Genomic DNA, 21,827 nt, shown 5'->3' with positions numbered 1-21,827 from the left:
TTTTACTTGCTGGGGCTCGCTTTCAGAGAGGCTTAAGCCAAAACCTTAGGTGGTGCAGCAGAATTGTGCAAACCCCAAGCTTCATCGCCCAAAGAGCACTAAGTGTGCTCCTCGGCATATAAAATAGTCTGGAGTAATTGCAAGACTGGGATCTAATCTCTGCTTGAGATATGCACAATTGCTATACTCTGTTGCTTTATTTTAATAGACTATGACCCCCTTAGCTTAGATTTTCTGATTGGCAGTGTTTTAACCCTGTGGTTGACCTGTTTTAAATAAATCTAGGCTTTTGGTTTTAATGGCATTTACTTATTGGTATGCACTTGCTACAAGTTAAAAGAATCGTATTTATGTATAATATATTCCCACTTAAAATATGCCCTCCCTATGTTGGAGAATTTTAGTAAAGTGTTGGTTATGTAGATGCATTTTATATATTTCCATGTATAACATGCACTCCACTCAGTGTGTATTATTCTCAAAGCTTTATGGAATGAATTGCAGCAGCTTTGTATTTCCACACCTATCTGAATCCGAGTATCAGAGTCAATCTTTACCATTTCATTAACTTGTGTCGGGAAGGGAATTTCCAAGTGCTAGTTTCGCCTTATTTGTGCAGCATTTATTTAGGGTAATGCATTAATTAAGAGCAGAACATGTTGTTAGGGCTGCAGGTATGAATTAGATATTTGTAATATACTCCCTGCTGACCATTATTTCCTGGTAATTTAAGATACATCACTTGCCATTAATTCTTCAATATGGATGTTAGCATGCATTGATGACACAAAGGACACGGCCCATTTGTGTCGAGCATGGCATCCACCAATGCCAAAAAAGGATAGAGAGCTCAAAGCGTAATAAAGTTGCTCTTATAACACAATAACGCTATCCCCCATTGACTGCACGTACATCGAAGGCTGCATGACAGCAATTTTAGAGCTATTCCTGTTTTATAGGGCCCAAGTTTCCACATGATTTGCGCCTGATTTTTAGGAGCAACTGGTGGAGAACGGACTATCTTAGAAATCGCAATTCTCCACATTTATTTTTCTGCAGTTCTAGTCAGGTAGAACAGTTCTACTTTGGAACAGAATTTTTTCTTCAAAAGGGGGCGTGTCCGGCCACTGACGCCTGATTTGAAAGTTTCCACAGTGAAAACGTACTCCAAACTAAAGTAGAATGGAGCAAGTGAAGATTTTTGTAGAACTGAAAAAACCTGTTCTACACATTAAAAAATCAGGCGCAGGTTACAAATTAGGCGTCCAGAACGAGGTGGGGGGGGGAAGGGAAGTCATTAAATTCTATAATAAATCCTTATTTATACTTATACAAATATTATACAAATAAATCCAACCTGAATAAACATTTATAAGCAAAGAAAAGATTAACTAAACCATCTTCCTACCTGTGTGAAAGTGCTTCAGGCAGGCCTTTTGGGACCGAAGGCTGAACGGGCCGGCCCGAGATTTCAGGCAGGGCCCGTCCCCAGCACCAGATTTACAGGTAGGTGGTGTTGGGTTGGGTCGGGTCGGGGAGGTTCGGTTCGGGTCGGGGGGGGCGGCGGGGGGGAGAGAGAGAGATAGGGAGAGAGAGGGGGGAGGGAGAGCGCGGGGGGAGGGAGAGAGAGAGAAAGAGAGAGAGGGGGGGAGGGAGAGAGAGAGAGAGGGGGGGAGGGAGAGAGAGAGAGGGGGGGAGAGAGGGGGAGGTCAGGTCGGATCCAGTCCGGGAGCAGGAGTCGGGTCGGGTCTAGTGGGGTCGGGTCGGGGGGCGGGAGCGGGTGTCGGGTCTGGTCCGGAGGCGGGGGGGGGGCGGCGGGGAGTGAGTGTCGGGTCTGGTCGGAGGGGGGAGCAGGAGCTGGCCGTGGGAGGAGCCTTATTCACGCAGCCCCAGTGAGGCCATTCAGCCAGGGCTAGGGGCTGCGTGCTTCGGGCCCCTCCCACACAGTTCGGCGCCTGGAGCTACTGCACTTGCGTGCCCACTGTAGCGTGCATGTGCAGAGGTCCCGGCACTGTTTTCAGCGCAGGGACCTGGCTCCGCCCCCCCCCACAGCTCGTGCTGGCTGCGCCGAGGGCCAGAGGACCTGCAAGTAGGTGGAGAATACCGAGGATTTTTTTAGGCGCACTTTGTGGCGCGAAAAACGGGCGACCAGCTCGGAGGGGCGCCCATTTTTTTTCTTGTGGAAACTTGGGCCCATAGATTGTGACATTTGAACTGAGCATTGACTGAATTACTACTTTGTAATTAAACCTGGTTATCCATTATTCCCTCTCTAGTATGTGCTGGCAATAGACTCCTCCCAATAATCAGCTTATTTTTTGATACATTTTCAATCATTATTCCTTCAGTGTGAGCATTCCAATATATCAATGGCACTGACTACTGATGGTCAGAACACACTAAGCCTAAACTGAATAAAACCATTCCATATTCTCTTCAGTGTATGATACTCTGGTGTAATTTCAAAACTGGAATTACATCTCCTCTTCAGATAACATTTTGAAACAGCAAGAGTTTTAATCTTGTACTTAAAAACACAATCTGAACCCCTCAATTGGATTGCTGCTTTGCAAACACTCCAGCTATCCATTATCCTCTATATATTCTGGCTTTAAGCAACAGTGTAAACACTGGCTTTCTTTTAGCCTGCAGCCTGTTTTTACAACAACATATATTGTGTGGAAGTGAACAGGAGTAGAGAAAGGTGGCTCCATCTTTTTTTCTCAATCTTGTGGCAAAGTGCTACATATTAATCCCTCAGCAACAAGCCAGGCGTTAAGCGATCTGCATTTGTGAAGTTGCTGTTGCAAAGTTGTGTCCAAGATGTGATGCAATCCCAACATAATACACTATTCAACTTTAACGATTCTTAAATAAAGTTTAATTTTGATGTAATAGTAAATTAAGCCTTTTTAAAAAATCTGTCCCAAGCCTGAAAAAAATTTCATTATTGAATTCAGGATTTAAGGTAAGTTTGCTGGTAATCATCAGGTGATTTAAAGCAGTGATGTAAATGGTGTCTAGCTGTATTGTAAAAGGATATCATTACCTCCTCCGACCTCGTGTAAAACAACTTTAATTAAAGTAGAAAGTGCTGGTGCAGGCGAATACGAGTTCAAAGTGCATCAGCCGTGACGGGGCAATTGAAGAATGAGTTATGAGTGACATTTATGTATAAAGGGCTTGTGACTGATCTTGTTATATTGGGTAGATGTGGATTCTGAAACTCCAGGCAATATTGAAGAATGTTACATTAAGTGACCCTAGATTCTGGCACTGAGATTAAATAGGTATGCAAAACTTTCCCCCCCCTTTTTTTGCTGATTTTTCTTCTCAGCCTTTGGTTCTAGTTCCCCTCCTCTCCTCAGCATGTGTGGAAATGGACACAGATGGACCTGACATGTGTTTACATGTAAAAAAGCTAAAAAAAATTCTGTGCACAATATTTTCAAAATAAGTAATACACTTATTTTATCGGGGAACGTTTGCAGAGCCTCTAATAGATGTTTAGCGATCTGCCTTTATAAGAAATTGATTTAGCTTGTAGGTAATGGAGAGTGCTATTCCTCCTGTTTGGCTGTTTCATTTTATTTCCTTAAATGGTGCCTTCCCCCGCCACAGCAAAGAGTAGTTATAGCTTTGCCATGCATATGAGTAAGACTAAACTGAAGAAGGTCTTATCTGCATGTGTTCTGAAAGGTGGGTTGTACCCACTGAAAAAGATATTGGCATGGTGGAGAGCATGAATTGACTCGCTCCTCCTCCTCCTATGATTTGTCCATGACCCTCCCAAACTTAAGCTCAAGTGGAAACTCCCTAATTTGCCTAGGATAACTGAGGGTGCCTGGGTGTAATTCCCATATGTAGCTGCAGAGGGAAAATAGGATTTGAGGGCAGCAAAGAGGGGAAAATTGAGCCCAAATTTTTTTTTAAATCGAGAACTCATTTCTATGACAATTCAATGTCATTGTGCGTGACTAAAACCATACAGTTCAAGAACCTCAATAGTTTGATTTACAAATTTTAATTTATGCTTTATCCTGCATTGAGTTGTGGAACTTGTTTTTTAGGGTCAAAGAAGAACAAAAACCTCAACAGCCACAGTAAGTAATAATCTCCGAATGTAGTGAGCTTGAAAACTTTTATCTTGCAGTGTGTCGCCCCTGTGCTTTCTGCACCTTCTAGGTATTAGCTATTCTTGATACCTTACTGGCTGCAGCTGTAGTGCATCATTTTGCTTCCTGATTGGCTGTAAGAGAGCTGGCTGCAGCTTCTTACATCATCCACATCCAGACTGGTTGTAGCTTTTTTTGCTCCCTGCACTTGGATTGGTTAAACATAAGCTGATATAATATTGCCCTACATTCTTACTTGCTGGATCTGATTGCAACTCTCATCCCCATTTGGCTGTAGCTTTACTTTCTTGCCTGTGTTGTTTAGGTGCAAAGGCACTGAGGCCAAACTTTAAGTGATTTGTTTCGTTGTTCAGTCACATTATTTGCTTATTTAAACAGGTGGTTTCCCTTTAGTGGGATCACTGAACTGGTAAATAACGTTCTTCAGCCACAACAAAAACAACAAAATGAGAAGGAACCCCAGGCGTAAGTAAGCTGCTGTATATAGTTTGAATTTGGTGCTTTTAACTTTTTCTGTCATAATGGGCAGTGTGTGACACTGGAAAGCCACGACTGGTCGCATAGAGTATAGCTACTGTACCTTGATTGTGTGGTCCAATTACTGTATATGTATGCACTATGTGATTTTTTTTTTCCTTTGAATATATTTCTACCCATATTTTTAACATTTGTTAAAGGAAAATTGCTTATAATTGCCATAAATCAAAAAATGGTTGAACAACAATCACTCCGCCTCTTCCTATAGACCCTGCAATACCGTTAGGGTGTACAGCAGGATGTTAGTATTTTTTTTGCAATGGTGATGTACATTTAGAAGCTATCTCCTCCCTTGGTGTATATTCTATGTGCAGGAATCCGTAAGGTCACCCATCTTCTGAACGGACTAATCCAGAATATTTTAGCCAGTAAGGATATTTGCAATGACTGTATTACAATAGACTCTGGCCGTACAACATCCAGGTAATCAATTGAATTAGTTCCCAAACTTGCACTAATTATGTCACCGTTATCAATCCTTTATTTGGATCATAATCATAAGCACTATCAGTGCTACTTTATGATTAATTTTAGTTATTCACTGAAATGTGTGTGCAAATAAACTAGATGTGGTAAAACCCACTCTTTTAACAACCACCAATGCTGATATTAAGTATCTTTAACATTTTTGTATCTAGATGCACACAGTGTGTCTCTGCTGGGACAAATAATTGCAAATAACATTTTGCAATGTTTATGAGAATGGATGCAATCTCAAGACTATAGCCTCAATGCTTCTTTGAGACACAAATGCATGAGGATTAAAATGTTTTAATCTTGGTCTCAAAGGTACAACCATAGTGTTCTTGCACACTTGCCATTATCTGGTGATGAGCATCAAACTCAGTCTGAATCTGTTTTGTAGAAAAATTTGAATATTAAGGGGGAAAAACATCAACATTGCCTCTACGCGGCTATAGATGTGACTTTTTTTTAAAGTAGCCGACATGTGCAGCGACAAATGTCCATCTGCACAGCCACAACACTATTTTCTGTGGTCTCAGTGTTTTCACTCTGCGAATGATGACAGGTGCCTATGTCTGGGATTGACTGCTGCTGCAAAGGTAGGTGATTTTTTCAAATATTTTTTGCTATTGATATTGTGGATTTTTTCATTCTTTTTTTTAGACAATCTGTTGGGAGAGTACATGTTCAGTCATTGATGTATGTGTGTGTGTGTGTAGCAAAATGTGTTAAGTATCTAATTACTGGTGATCTCATGGACATGAATGAATACATCTGTTTTCTGCTGATTTAGTGGGATTGGGAGCAACAGTTTGCTCTCTAACCCAGGGGTGCTGAGGCCAGTGGTAGCACCCCAGCTGAAAGCAGCTCACTCAACACAGACCGCAGGTCAAAGTTAGGACCTCGCTGGATTGTGTGACTCCGCTAATCATCCAAACCCTCTTACAACTGGGTTATGTCTACATTCCATCTACTACCTGTTCAGTATGGTTTTAATTATCACTGATAACATAGTAGGAAAAAAAAATTCCTTCTAAGAAAATTATCAAGAAGAGAACTAATGTTATGGACTATAAAAGTGAAGTAAATCAATTTTAGTTTGCATGTATCTAATGATCTGTTTGCACCAGAACTGAACTTCTGACCCCATATTCTCTCCGGCACAAAGACCCACTACTTCTCCTCAACATTGCCCACCTCTTCCCCTGTCTCAGCCCATTCGCTGCTGATTATAGCTGTCGTTGGATCTGCTGTCCCAGGCTCCATTTGATTAGTGTAATGCATGCACCTGTGAGCATGCTCACAGGCATTGTGAGTGGCTTAGCCAGCCAGTCATGTGATGTTCACAACACTCAATAAAACCACAGTCAGTTGGGTCTGGGTCATCAACAATGAGGTATGCAGTTGTGAGCCTAATGGAAGAACTGGTAATGTGTGGTGTGATTGTTAAACCTTTGATAATAAACCAACTAGTTTTTAATAGCAATGTGTTGCTATGAATTCTTAAGCAAAGAACCCGTGGAGCAAATATATTACAGTTAGAAATCTGCAACTTTGCTAATTGTCTGTCAATGCAAGGAATGTTCACCTCTGTCTGCAGATGCAAGTGTGCAGGTACTGACTTGTGGCCATCTCTCAAGCATCTGACATGCCTGACATCACTCCTTAGGTCATCCTGTTCTTTCAATAATGGAGATGGGGAAATTCCCATTGGGAAACCCATTGGGCTGGATTTTCGGCTTTGATGATTTTGGGGAGGTAATGGCGGTGGGACGCTGAAGTTTGTGCCCGGGAATTGTTTGCGCCTCAGTCATCAAAATTGGGCAGCTGGGCCCCAAGTCTGGGGCACAGCGTTAAGGGAGGCATTGTACACCTCTCTTGGGCGTTAGCATGGGAAAATTCCGAGCTAAAGAGCCGGGCCGGGAGTGTCCTGAGAGACGCCGGGGGAGGAAAAAAAACGTGAAAAATAACCCACAAAAACATTCCCAATACATAGCCTATGCCACCACAACATAAATCACAAAAAAAATTAAAAGAAAAAACTCACATTTGCCTTCGGACTGCATTACTTGCCTCTCAGCAGTCGGTATAGGTTCTGAGCCCGATTTTCCAGGCATTCACTGCGGGGCGTACGGGTCGCAACCAGGGGCGTTTCACATTGGCGCAGCTCTTCCGGGCAGTGCTGCTCTGCACCGTCGCAAACCCTTCTCCGAAAACTCTGAAAGCGGGGCACTGGAGGCTGACCACCTGCCCAGAAGACCTCACCGCCGCCATTGCCGCTACTCCGGGGCAAAAAATGGAGCTGAAAGGACCGGAAAATCCGCCCCTTTGATACTAATAATGGCAATGCAGCAAACATAATTTATAACAGTTGGCACAAGAAAAACCGTTATGGAATGGCTGATACATATTTATCTTAATATTACTATGTCTTTCCCATAACCTCTAATATACTTAGCAACCCTGGTGTATTTCACATGTATGTGATTAACATCTCACGTCTTGCATGGCAGAATGGCGTGAAGTAGTGTACAGGACAGACATTGGTAAATGAATATTTAAATGAAATGCCTGGGCACTTCCACCCTGAAAGGTAAGTGGACTTCCAATGGGAGTGACATTTCTGCCCTTTTTCCACACCTGGCTGCCAGTTTTATGTCCCTGCTTTAGCCAGGAGTTGAAAATCTAGGCTAGTATGTACAATAATGAGAGTTGGGTTTATCGGAACTGGGTGACTGTTGGCAGGAGATGCTACTTTTAAGCAACTACTTATTGAAACATATATGCGCTAATAATAGAAAAGGCCAAAAATCGGCGGGGGATGTGGGTGTATCCTGGTGGACGCGCCAAGCTACGCCTGCTTGGGATCTCTGCTGCTGACCGAGCCAAATTGTGTGGGGTCGGTTGGTGGTTCCTTGTTTTCCTTTGTGAATGCCATGTGTGCACACTACAAGGGGAAAAATCTAGGGTTCCTATCTTTCCCGCCAAGCTGAATAGTCCAGTTCTGAGGGACGCCAGGCTCCCTCCTCCCACACAGAAAATCCTGCCCTGGAGCCAGCGGTCTGGCTCACGTCAGCCATTCAGTGTCCTGGTATGCGTGATCCCATCTAATGTACCGGCCACTGATCCTGGTCCCCAGCTGACTGAGTGGCTTGGGATGGAGGGAATCCCAATGTTAGAAACAGAGAAATTTACAGCACAGAAGGAGGCCATTTTGGCTCATTATGTTCGCGCCGGCTGACAAAGTGCCGCACGGCCCTTGGTCAGCAGCCCTAAAGGTTACATATAAATCTATGAACAATGATGGAAAGGCAAAGAGCACCCAGCCCAACCAGTTCGACTCACACAACTGTGACACCCTTTATACTGAAAACACCTAAACTGCACCCCAACCGGAGCCATGTGATCTCCTGGGAGAGGCAAAAACTAGATAAAAACCCAGGCCAATTTAGGGAGAAAAAATGTGGGAAAATTCCTCTCCGACCCATCCAGGCGATTGAGACGAGTTCAGGAGATCACCTTGGCCGTATTCTATTCCCTGCAGTACTTACCATTATGCCTGCTCCGTCCAACAAAAGGTCATCCAGTCTAATCCCAATTACCAACTCTAGGTCCGTAACCCTGCAGGTTACTGCACTTTAAGTGCCCATCCAACCATCTCTTAAAAGTGGTGAGAGTTTCTGCATCCACCACTCTTCCAGACAGCGAGTTCCAGATCCCCACAACCCTCTTAGTAAAGAAGCCCCCCCTCAAATCCCCTCTAAACCTTCCACCAACCACCTTAAAACTGTGATAGACCCCACCACCAATGGAAATAGACCCTTACTATCCACTATGTCCAGGCCCCTCAATATTTTGTACACCTCGATGAGGTCTCCTCTCAACCTCCTCTGTTCCAATGAGAACAAACCCAGCCTATCCAATCTGTCCTTATAACTAAGATTCTCCATTCCAGGCAGCATCCGAGTAAATCTCCTCTGCATTCTCTCGAGTGTAATCATGTCCTTCCTATAATACGGCGACCAGAATTGCACGCAGTACTCCAGCTGTGGCCTATCCAAAGTATTATACAATTTAAGCATAACCTCAATGCTCTTATATTCTATGCCTCAGCCAATAAAGGCAAGCATTCCGTATGCCTTCTTAACCACCTTATCTACCTGGCCTGCTACTTTCAGGGATCTGTGGACAAGCACTCCAAGGTCCCTTTGTTCATCTACACTATTAAGTGGCCTACCGCTTAATGTATATACCCTTTGTCGGCCGGCGCGAACACAATGGGCCAAAATGGCCTCCTTCTGCGCTGTAAATTTCTATGTTTCTAACATTGGGATTCCCTACATCCCAAGCCACTCAGTCAGCTGGGGACCAGGATCAGTGGCTGGTACGTTCGATGGGATCAGGCATACACGATGGGGGCAGACAAAAGGCAGGTAACTATAGGCCGGTTAGTTTAACATCTGTAGTGGGGAAAATGCTTGAAGTTATCATTAAGAAATAAATAGCGGGACATCTAGATAGGAATAGTGCAGCATGGATTCATGAAGGGGAAATCATGTTTAACTAATTTACTGGAATTCTTTGAGGATATAACGAGCATGGTGGAAGAGGTGTACTGATGGATGTGGTGTATTTAGATTTCCAAAAGGCATTCAATAAGGTGCCACACAAAAGGTTACTGCAGAAGATAAAGGTACGCGGAGTCAGAGGAAATGTATTAGCATGGATAGAGAATTGGCTGGCTAACAGAAAGCAGAGAGTCGGGATAAATGGGTCCTTTTCGGGTTGGAAATCGGTGGTGAGTGGTGTGCCACAGGGATTGCTGGGACCACAACTGTTTACAATATACATAGATGACCTGGAAGAGGGGACAGAGTGTAGTGTAACAAAATTTGCAGATGACACTAAGATTAGTGGGAAAGCGAGTTGTGTAGAGGACACAGAGAGGCTGCAAAGAGATTGGATAGGTTAAGCGAATGGGCTAAGGTTTGGCAGATGGAATACAATGTCGGAAAGTGTGAGGAAAAGAAACAGTAAAAAGGAATATTATTTGAATGGGGAGAAATTACAACATGCTGAGGTGCAGAGGGACCTGGGGGTCCTTGTGCATGAAACTCTTTTTGGAGTTCACCTGCAAAACATAAAACATTAAACGGTGCCACCCGACCTGGGTGACACTCCAGACATTTACAAGGCCCTTTTTTTTTTTTCCCCCTTTTTTTTTTTGTGTTTTTCTTTTTTTGGTTTTTTTTTGGGCACTAAAATCACAATTTTCCCCAGTGCCCCCTATAAAAGGGAAGGGGGACACTAAAAGCACCGGCAATTAAAACAAATTAAACTTAAAAACGTAAAATCAAATTAAAATTTGGTTGCCGGGCGTGATGATGCACTCCAGTCCCTCCGGTGCCCACCTCTCGTGGAAGGCCGCGAGCGTACCGGTGGACACCGCGTGCTCCATCTCCAAGGACACCCTGGACCGGATGTAAGAGCGGAAGAGAGGCAGGCAGTCAGGTTGAACGACCCCCTCGACCGCCCGCTGCCTGGACCGGCTGATGGCACCCTTGGCCGTGCCCAGGAGCAGTCCTACGAGGAGGCCTTCGGACCTACCCGCTCCCCTCCGCACAGGGTGCCCAAAGATCAGGAGAGTGGGACTGAAGTGCAGCCAGAATTTCAGGAGCAGCCCCTTCAAATAATGGAACAGGGGCTGCAACCTCGTGCACTCAATAAAAACATGGAACACGGACTCCTCCAGACCGCAGAAATTGCAGGCGGCCTGGGAGTCCGTGAACCGGCTTAAAAATTTGTTGCACGGCACTGCTCCGTGCACCACCCTCCAGGCCAAGTCCCCGATGAATAGTGGGAGGACCCCTGCGTAGAGTGCCCTCCATCGGGGACCCCCGCCTCCTCCGGAGGGCAAGATGGTACGCCATGGCGTGTCCGGACGGCCGGCGAGGATGGCAAAGTTGAGGGTGTGCAGGAGCAGCCCGTACAGGAAACCCCTCCGCGCGGAACTGAAAGGCACGGAGGGGATTTCCCCGAGGCGGCTCAAGTTGTGAGGCGCTGGCTCCTTGTGCATGAATCCCAAAAAGGTTAGTTTGCAGGTGCAGCAGGTAATCAGGAAGGCGAATGGAATGTTGGCCTTCATTGCGAGAGGGATGGAGTACAAAAGCAGGGAGGTCGTGCTGCAACTGTACAGAGTATTGGTAAGGCCGCACCTGGAGTACTGCGTGCAGTTTTGGTCACCTTACTTAAGGAAGGATATACTGGCTTTGGAGGGGGTACAGAGACGATTCACTAGGCTGATTCCAGAGATGAGGGGGTTACCTTATGATGATAGATTGAGTAGACTGGGTCTTTACTCGTTGGAATTCAGAAGGATGAGGGGTGATCTTTTAACATTTAAAATAATGAAAGGGATAGACAAGATAGAGGCGGAGAGGTTGTTTCCACTGGTTGGGGAGACTAGAACTAGGGGGCACAGCCTCAAAATACGGGGGAGCCAATTTAAAACCGAGTTGAGAAGGAATTTCTTCTCCCAGAGGGTTGTGAATCTGTGGAATTCTCTGCCCAAGGAAGCAGTTGAGGCTAGCTCATTGCATGTATTCAAGTCACAGATAGATAGATTTTTAACCAATAAGGGAATTAAGGGTTACGGGGAGCGGGCGGGTAAGTGGAGCTGAGTCCACGGCCAGATCAGCCATGATCTTATTGAATGGCGGAGCAGGCTCGAGGGGCTAGATGGCCTACTCCTGTTCCTAATTCTTATGTTCTTATGTTCCTTTTTAGCCCTCCCAAAGTGCATCACCTCACACTTCTGTGAATTAAATTCCATTTGCCACTGCTCTGCCGACTTGACCAGTAGATTGATATACTCCTGCAGCCCATGACTTTCCTCTTCATTATCAATCACAAAGCCAATTTTAGTGTCGTCTGCAAACTTCTTAATCACACTCCCTATATTCAAATCTAAATCGTTGATATATACCACAAAAAGCAAGGGACCCAGTACCAAGCCCTGCAGAACCCCACTGGAAATATCCTTCCAGTCACAAAAACATCCATCAATCATTACCCTTTGCTTCCTCCCTCCAAGCCAATTTTGGATCTAACTTGTCATTTTGCTGTGTATCCCATGGGCTTTAACCTTCATGACCAGTCTACCATGTGGGACCTTATCAAAAGCTTTGCTAAAATCCATATATACTACATCGTACACACTACCCTCATCGACCCTCTTCGTTACCTCCTCAAAAAATTCAATCAGGTTAGTCAAACACAATCTTCCCTTCATCAAATTCGTGCTGACTGTCCCTAATTAATCCTTGCCTTTCCAAATGCAGATTTATCCTGTCTTTCGGGATTTTTTCCAATAATTTTCCTATCACTGAGGTTAGGCTGACAGGCCTATCCCTTTCTCCCTTCTTAAACAAGGGTACGACATTAGCAGTCCTTCAATCCTCCGGCACCATGCCCAGATCCAAAGAAGACTGGAAAATGATGGTCAAGGCCTCTGGTATTTCTTCTTTTACTTCGTTCAACAGCCTGGGATGCATTTCATCCGGGCCTGGGGATTTATCTACTTTCAAAGCTGCTAAACCCCTTAATACTTCCTCTCTCACTACATTTATTTCATTCAGAATATCGCACACCTCCTTGATAGCAGTATCTGCATTGCCTCTTTCCTTTGTGAAAACAGATGCAAAGTATTAGTTAAGAACCCTACGTACATCTTCTGCCTCCACACAAAGATTACCCTCATGGTCTCTAATAGGTCTGACCCTTTCTTTAGTTACCCTCTTACTCGTAATACATTTATAGAACATCTTAAGGTTTTCCTTAATTTTACTGGCCAAGAATTTCTCATGTTCTCTCTTAGCATTCCTAATATCCCTTTTAATTTTGTCTCTTAACTTTCTATATTCCTCTAAAGATTCTAAAGTATTTAGCCGTTGGTATATGATATAAGCGTACCTTTTTTTCTTAATCCTCCTCTATAAGCCCCTAGACATCCAAGGGCTCTAGAATTATTTTTTCCAGCCTTTTTCTTTAAGGGCGCATATTTGGTCTGAGCCTTCCGGATCTCCTCCTTGAATGCCTGCCACTATTCCGACACTGATTTACCCACAAGTAGCTGTTTCAAGTCCACCAGGGCCAAATCACTCCTTAACTTAGCAAAATTAGATTTTCCCCAATTCGGAACTTTTATTCCAGGCCTATTTCTTGTCCTTATCCATAACCAACTTGAATCTGACTGAATTATGGTCACTGGCACCCAAGTGCTCTCTCACTAATGCTCCTTCAACCTGCCCAGCTTCATTCCCCAAAACTAAATCCAAGACCGCCCCCTCTCGTGTTGGGGTTGCTCCATACTGACTAAAAAAGTTCTCTTGAATGCATATCAAGAATTCTGCACCCTCTATACCCTTCATGCTAAATTTGTCCCAATCAATATTTGGATAGTTAAAATCGCCTACTATTACTACCCTATGGTTTTTGGACTTCACAGCAATTTGCCTACATATTTGCTCCTCTATCTCCCTCCCACTGTTTGGGGATCTATAATCCATGCCCAGCAGTGTGATCGCCCCTTTTTTATTTTTCAATTCGACCCATATGGTCTCATTTGATGATCCCTCGAACATATCATCCCTCCTCACCACTGTAATAGTTTCTTTAATCAGTATCGCAACCCCCCCCCACCCACCCCGCCACCTTTTTACCCCGCTCTCTATCTTGTCTAAAAATCCTGTAGCCAGGAATATTGATCTGCCAAACCTGCTCCTTTTTCAACCATGTTTCTGTAATGGCTATAATGTCACACTCCCAAGTGTCCACCTGTGCTCTTAGCTCATCCGCCTTATTCGCTATAATCCTTGCATTGAAGTATATATCATTCAGCATAGGAAGACCTCCTTGCTTACTACATACTAAGCCCTGTTTCCCTCTGTCTTACGGATTCGCTTTCTAGATTCTTGCTATCCAATTTCAGCATTACTACCTTCCCTTGTGAATTCGTTCTCGGGTTCCCATCCCCCTGACAAGCTAGTTTAAACTCTCCCCAACAGCACTGGCAAAACTCCCCACGAGGGTATTGGTCCCGGCGCTGTTGAGGTGCAACCCGTCCAGTTTGTACAGGTCCCATCTCCCCCAGAAGCAGTCCCAATGCCTCAAGAATTTAAAGCCCTCCCTCCTACACCAACTTTGCAGCCACATGTTCATCCTCTCTATCCTTCTATTATACTCATTAGCACGTAGCACCGGTAGTAACCCGGAAATTACTACCTTTGAGGTCCTATCCTTTAATTTTCTTCCTAGTTCACTGAATTCTTCCTGTAGGACCTCATCCCTCATTTTACCGATGTCGTTGGTCCCAATTTGGACCCTCCCCCCCAGGATGCCCTGCGTCCACTCTGTGACATCCTTGACCCTGGCACCAGGGAGGCACAAAACCATTCGGGAGTCACGTCTATGGCCACAGAAACGCCTGTCTGTTCCCCTAACTATAGAATCCCCTATCACTAGAGCTCTTTTGTTCTTCGTCCCTCCACCCTGTGCAGCTGAGCCGCCCGTGGTGCCTTGGAATTGGCTCTGGTTCTATCTCCTCTTAAGCTGTTCGTCCTGTAAAGAGTGAGTGGCAGCTCCCTCTCTTATAGGCCAACTTGTAAATCCCTGGCAGGGCTAGGACCTTGCCTAAATTCTGGCTCCTCTAGTGAAGCAACAGCAGGAGTGCACCAGAAGGACTGTGGATTTTTTGGCCCTTTGTAGTTTATTGCAGTTTTTTTTAAAAGGATGAAATTTCTTATTGTATACAATAGGGGCTAAAGATTCGTTACAGCCCTATTTGAGGCGGTGACAACGCCTGGTCGCTAACTTTAGCGCCGGGCAATGTTGACCACCTTCAACCGGGATATTCAATTTTAGCGTCCAAGAGGGGAGTGGAGGGCTAAGGGAAGCGTTCCACACCCATCTTAGGGCGCTAATCCTGATCCCTGGGGTGCTATTGCAGGAGCACTGCTAAAGTTCTGGCGCTAGGAAACCGGCATCCCAGCGTCTGAAGGGGAGGTCAGCTGGACCACCTAAAAAGTTAAAGAAAACACAAGGCAGCTAAACAACAGCGTCCAGCATCTAGGAGAGATGCATTAATGGAAAATAAATGTATTTTAACTGCTCACCTGCTCCTCCTTGGAAATATCATCCTGGCAGCTTCCCTGTGACATCTGCTTTCACTGTTGGAAGTCGCGGCAGGCACTACGGCAGGCGAAAGCAGCCAAGTTCGCGACCGCGGCACTACGGGGGCATTGCACACTGGGTGATGTTACCAAGTGGTGGCATTTGCGAGCGCAGAGCAAACTTAGCTCTGCCGCTAAACCTTCACTAAAGTTCAGGGGAGGCACTGACAGCATGGCGCTCGGGTGGTAAGCGCTTAGCGGCCCATTAGCATTCCTCTTGAGTGCTAATGGTTGGCGCTAAGTAAATTAATTTCTAGCCCTGGAAGTTTTGTTTTAGTTGTAGTTTATGCTTCCAGTAAACTACTGGTACAACGCTTCATTTTTTTCAAACCTTTACATTGTATTAAACTGCCAATTCTGCACTCTGAGAGACGTAAATATTATATTTTTGTTATTTTTGGTCCGTCCTCAAGGATGAGGCGGGGGTTTGAAAGCTTGTTAAAGATTGACCACTTTTATTGTAGGCATGTAACAGTGGCAGGAATCAGGAGGATGAAGCCAACAAAGTGTGCAGTTTACTGGAATTAATTGATACATGATCACAAAAGAGTCTGAGACAAGTCAGATAAGACACTGATGTTTTTCATAGTAAACCAACAACAGATTCTTTGGAAAGCACAAATTATATTAATGAAAGAAACTGATAATTGTTGCAGAGTCTGCACCAAATTGTTAAGTACACAATACTAGGTAGAACTGCTCAGATAGTCAATCATAGAATAGAATCATAGATATTCACAGCACAGAGGAGGCCATCCGGCCCTTCGTGTCCTGCGCAGACCGACAAACAGCTATCCAGCGAGCACCATCAGAGCAGGCTGGGGAGCGGAAGGAGTAGCGTGGCAGCATACCACTCCAGGGAGCAGCACGTGCTGGAGCAGGAGAGCAACGGCAGCGAAGAGGGACGTCACCAAGATCCAGGTCGGTGATTGGAGCGTGGGCAGGTACAGCAGGAGCGGCGAGGTCGGGGCGAAGGAGCAGCGAGTTTGGGGCGAAGGAGCGGTGAGAGTTTGTTAGAGGGACGTAATCGGGGCCCAGGAGAGGCGCGAGTTCGGGGCCGAGAAGAGGCGAGGGCCCAGGGGCAGCATGGGCCAGCCCACACTGCGATATGTGTGCGCATTAGGTCCACGCAGCAGAGCAGGTCCCCAGTTGTCTTGGTTAATCCTTGCTACTGGACCAAGACCTAACTCTGTCAAGCCCGTGTGGTGGCTGGTGTGCATTGCTCACCACACGTTAAAAAAATCCAAGCACAGGCATCTTCCGCCCTTCAAGATTTAGTTCGGACCTGGAATTTTAGTCACTTCAGTGATGGAGGATGCCATCCGGCCCTTCGTGTCCTGCGCAGGCCGACAAACAGCTATCCAGCGAGCACCATCGAAGCAGGCCGGGGAGCAGAAGGAGCAGCATGTAAGATGTCCTTACTATACAGTATAAATGCACACGAGGCCCATACTTGAGAGAAGGTCACTCTGTGACCAGTTACCTTTATTAGCAAGACCTCAAGAGACTGAACGTGGGTGGAGCTTCCCCTTTTATACCTGAAAGTCCAGGTTAGCAGTGTCTCCCACAAGTTCGCCCCCTGTGGTCCGTGTTCTCAAGGTGTTCAACTTAGGTCAGCTTATACATGGGTTACAATGATAGTTGAATACATGACATCACCTCCCCGCCAAAGTCTTATGGGATCACATGTTATGTCTCTCTGGTGGTTTACGCTCCCTTGCAGAGCGCCTGAGTTGGGGCTCCGATTGTTGGGCGCTGGCCTGAGTGTCTGCTGTTTGCGATGCCTCAGGCCTGTCCAGACTGCCTACAGTGACTGGGCTCTCCTCCACTTGGTTCCGGTGTTCGATCACCTGTGGTGGAGTAAACTCTGCGTCATGTTCTTCCTCTGTTTCTTCAATGGGGTTGCTGAACCTCCTTTTGGTTTGAGCCACGTGTTTGCGGCAGATTTGTCCATTGGTAAGTTTAACGACCAAAACCCTATTCCCCTCTTTGGCAATCACAGTGCCTGCAAGGAATTTGGGCTCTGCAGCGTAATTAAGGACAAAAACAGGGTCATTGACATCAGTACATCGCGCCCTCGCATTCCTGTCATGGTAGTCACATTGTGACTGACGTCTGCTCTCAACAATTTCTTTCATAGTAGGGCGTATAAGGGATAACCTGGTTTTGAGCGTACTTTCCATTAGCAGCTCTGCGGCTGGAACCCCTGTGAGCGAGTGTGGTCGGGATCTATTGGCCAACAGGAGGCATGATAAGCGGCTTTGTAGGGAACCCCCTTGGATTCTGAGCATCCCCTGTTTGATTATCTGCACTGCTCGTTCCGCCTGGCCGTTTGAGGCCGGCTTGAACGGTGTCGTTCTGACATGGTTGATTCCATTGCCTGCCATGAAGTCCTGGAATTCAGTGCTTGTGAAGCACGGGCCATTGTCGCTGACCAAGACGTCTGATAGACAATGAGCGGCGAACATTGCCCGTAGACTTGCTACCGTGGCAGAGGATGTGCTTGAATTTAAAATGGCACACTCACTCCATTTGGAGTAGGCATCTATTACAACCAAAACATTTTTCCCATGAAAGGACCTGCGTAGTCCACATGGATGCGTGACCATGGCTGGGCGGGCCAGGACCAGGGGTTAAGGGGGGCTTCCCTGGGTACGTTGCCCAGCTGAGCAGACGTGTTGCATCTGCGAACACAAAGTTCCAGGTCTGCATCTAGCCCTGGCCACCAAACATGTGACCTGGCAATTGCCTTCATCATGACAATGCCCGGGTGCTCATTTTGAAGTTCTCTGATAAACACCTCTCTGCCCATCTAGGGCATGACTACTCGGTAGGCAATTGGCCTGAATCGAGAGTTCATCTTTGCGCCTATGAAACGGTTTAAACACCTCAGGGCACGCCCCATACATGGCTGTCCAGTCCCCATTCAGGACACATTTCTTAACTAAAGACAGTAGCGGGTTTTTATTTGTCCAGACTTTAATCTGACAGGCTGTCACAGGTGAGCCTTCGCTTTCGAAAGCTTCAACCACCATGACCATCTCAGCATCATGCTCAATTGCCACCTCGGTGGTGGCTAGTGGGAGCCTGCTGAGTGCGTCGGCACAGTTTTCAGTGCCCGGTCTGTGCCGAATTGTGTAGTCATAGGCGGCTAACTTAAGTGCCCACCTCTGTATGCGGGCCGATGCATTCGCATTTATGTCCTTGTTGGCCAAAAGGGACGTTAGGGGTTTGTGATCTGTTCCAGCTCAAATTTCCTGCCCAATAGGTACTGGTACATTTTTTTTTTTTACTGCATATACACATGCTAGCACTTCCTTTTCTACCATCCCGTAGCCCCTTTCTGCCTGGGACAGACTTCTGGAGGCATAAGCTACCGGCTGTAACTGAACATTGGCATTCACATGCTGCAACACACACCCGACCCCATAGGACGACGCATCACACGGCAAAACTAGTTTCTTACACTGGTCATATCACGTTAACAGTTTGTTGGAGTATAACAAATTGTGTGCAATATCAAAAGCCTTTTCCTGGCTGTTACCCAGACCCAATTGCGACCTTTACATAGGAGCACGTGTAGCGGCTCTAACAGCGTGCTCAATTTGGGAAGAAAGTTGCTAAAATAGTTCAGGAGCCCCAGGAACGAACGCAGCTCCATCGTGTTACGGGGTCTGGGTGCTCTCTGGATCGCTTCCGTTTTGGACGCAATAGGTCTGATCCCATCTGCTGCTACCCTCCTCCCCAGGAATTCTACCTCTGGAGCTAAGAAGACGCACTTCGCCTTTTTCAGTCGCAGCCCCACCCGGTCCAGTCTGCGTAGCACCTCCTCCAGGTTGTGGAGGTGTTCTTCAGTATCACGACCTGTGATGAGGATGTCGTCTTGAAAAACCACCGTCCTTGGAATCGACTTGAGGAGGATTTCCATATTTCGCTGAAAGATCGCGGCGGCCGAACAAATCCCGACCTGACATCTGTTATATTCAAACAACCCCTTGTGTGTCGTGATGGTGGTCAGCTTCTTCGACTCACTTGCCAGCTCCTGGGTCATGTAAGCTGAGGTCAAGTCCAATTGTGAAAAAAGTTTGCCACCGGATAGCATCGCAAAGAGGTCCTCCGCTCTCGGTAGTAGGTACTGGTCTTGGATTGACACCCGATTGATGGTGGCCTTGTAATCGCCACATATGCTGACCGATCCATCTGCCTTGAGCACCGACATGATCGGGCTCGCCCAGTCACTGAATTCGACTGGCGAGATGATGCCTTCCCTCAGCAGGCGGTCCAATTCGCCTTCTATCTTTTCCCGCATCACGTACGGCACTGCTCTGGCCTTGTGGTGTACTGGCCTGGCGTCCGGGTTTATGTGGATCACTACCTTGGTCCCCATGAAAGTGCCGATGCTGGGTTGAAATAATGAGTCAAATTTGTCCAGGACCTGTGAGCATGATACTTGCTCCACAGAAGAAATTGCATTGACATCGCCCCATTCCCATTTCATGACAGCAAGCCAACTCCTCCCCAGTAGTGTGGGACCGTCCCTGGGACAATCCAGAGTGACTGACAACATGTTCTCCGAATCTTTGTGGGTCACGTCTACCGTGGCGCTGCCTAGCACCGGAATGATCTCCTTTGTATATGTCCGTAGCAGTGCGTCAATCGGCAATAATTTTGGCCTCCTGGCCTTGGACACCCACAACCTTTCGAACTGTGTAATACTCATCAGAGACTGGCTGGCCCCTGTGTCTAGCTCCTTAATACTGGGATGCCGTTGAGGAGCACTTTCATCATTATCGGTGGCGTCCTGGTATATGTGCTCCACATGAACTCGCTGAATTTCAGCTTCCAGCGATTTCCCCCAGTATTCATCTGGCCTCGTAGGGCTTACATCGGGCCCGTCCTGCTCGTACATCAACCTGGCTGCAGGCTTCCTGCACATACGCGCCAATTGACCGCTGATGTTGCAGTTTCTGCCGGTATATTGCTGATACCTGCAAGCTCTGACTGGGTGTTTGCCTCCACACCTCCAGCATGAGCTGGAGGCCCCATTGTTGGAAACAAAAGGTCCATTACCAGTCGATCATCTCTGACTGTCTCTGTAACTGTCCTTAAGTGCACCATTAACAGGTGTTGATGGCCCCATTACTGGCCGCATTGTCCATTGCGATGACATGAATTGCCGTTCAGCTAGACATTGTCTCTGTTGAATTCCCCCTTTGGGTTTGACTGCATGCTGGGGCATGTCCGATTGCCGTTGTCTGCCTTGAGAATTGTGTGCTCCGTTTACAATGTTGACTTCCTGGTCGTTTGCCGCATTTGAGCCAAGATTTTTGCCATAAATCATTCTGGTCTCTTCCTCCCCTGAGATAATTGTCTGGGCTATCAGAGCTGCTGCTTCCAAGGTCAAATCTTTGGTCTCAATCAGTTTCCTGAAAACCCCAGTGTGCCTGATGCCCTCAATAAAGAAGTCTCGCAGCATCTTCGCTCTGCATGCATCTGGGAACTTACATAAGCTCACCAGTCGCCGGAGATCTGCCATGACGTCTGGAACGCTTTGCCCTTCTCGCCGCCAGTGCGAGTAAAACCGGTGTCTCGCCATGTGCATGCTGCTCGCCGGTTTAAGGTGCTCCCCGATCAACTTATTGAGCTCTTCGAAAGTCTTGTCCATCGGCTTCTCTGGCGCCAGAAGGTCCTTCATCAGGGAGTACGTTCTGGATCTACAAACGGTCAGGAGATGAGCCCTGCGTTTGTCGGCTGAACCCTGTCCCAACCATTCCTTAGTGACAAAACTTTGCTGTAGTCTCTCAATAAAGTCATCCCAATCATCATTAACACAGTACCTCTCTTCTGTGCTGCTTGTGGCCATGCTTACGTGGTTTAAATCCCAGTTTCTCGTCGCCAATGATATCTCCTTACTATACAGTATAAATGCACACGAGGCCCATACTTGAGAGAAGGTCACTCTGTGACCAGTTACCTTTATTATATTACCAAGACCTCAAGAGACTGAACGTGGGTGGAGCTTCCCCTTTTATACCGGAAAGTCGAGGTTAGGAGTGTCTCCCACAAGTTCGCCCCCTGTGGTCAATGTTCTCAAGGTGTACAACTTAGGTCAGCTTATACATGGGTTATAATGATAGTTGAATACATGACAACATGGATCTTGGTGACGTCCCTCTTCGCTGCCGTTGCTCTCCTGCTCCAGCACGTGCTGCTCCCTGGAGTGATATGCTGCCACGCTACTCCTTCTGCTCCCCGGCCTGCTCCGATGGTGCTCGCTGGATAGCTGTTTGTCGGTCTGCGCAGGACACGAAGGGCTGGATGGCCTCCTCCATCATTGAAACACCTGTGAACTTTTTGACGTGGAAGCAAGTCACCCTCGGTTCGAGGGACTGCCTATGATGATGATCCAGCCAAATCCCAGTTGCCAGCTCTTGGTCCGTAGCCTTGTAGGTTACGACAC

General features: G+C 46.5%; 1 protein-coding gene across 1 annotated transcript in view; it reads left to right on the top strand.

The window, feature by feature from the left end:
- Nucleotides 1-21,827, top strand: part of rims2a (regulating synaptic membrane exocytosis 2a) — a 1,685,585-nt gene that overhangs the window by 392,356 nt on the left and 1,271,402 nt on the right. The window contains exons 3-4 of the mRNA XM_070888461.1: nt 4,071-4,103; nt 4,515-4,601. Coding sequence (XP_070744562.1) covers nt 4,071-4,103; nt 4,515-4,601 — 120 coding nt within the window. The remainder of the gene's footprint in view (nt 1-4,070; nt 4,104-4,514; nt 4,602-21,827) is intronic.

The sequence above is a fragment of the Pristiophorus japonicus genome, chromosome 1 (genome assembly GCF_044704955.1).
Source record: "Pristiophorus japonicus isolate sPriJap1 chromosome 1, sPriJap1.hap1, whole genome shotgun sequence".
NCBI classification, from domain to species: Eukaryota; Metazoa; Chordata; class Chondrichthyes; family Pristiophoridae; genus Pristiophorus; species Pristiophorus japonicus.
This window is presented reverse-complemented; position numbering and strand designations above follow the sequence as displayed.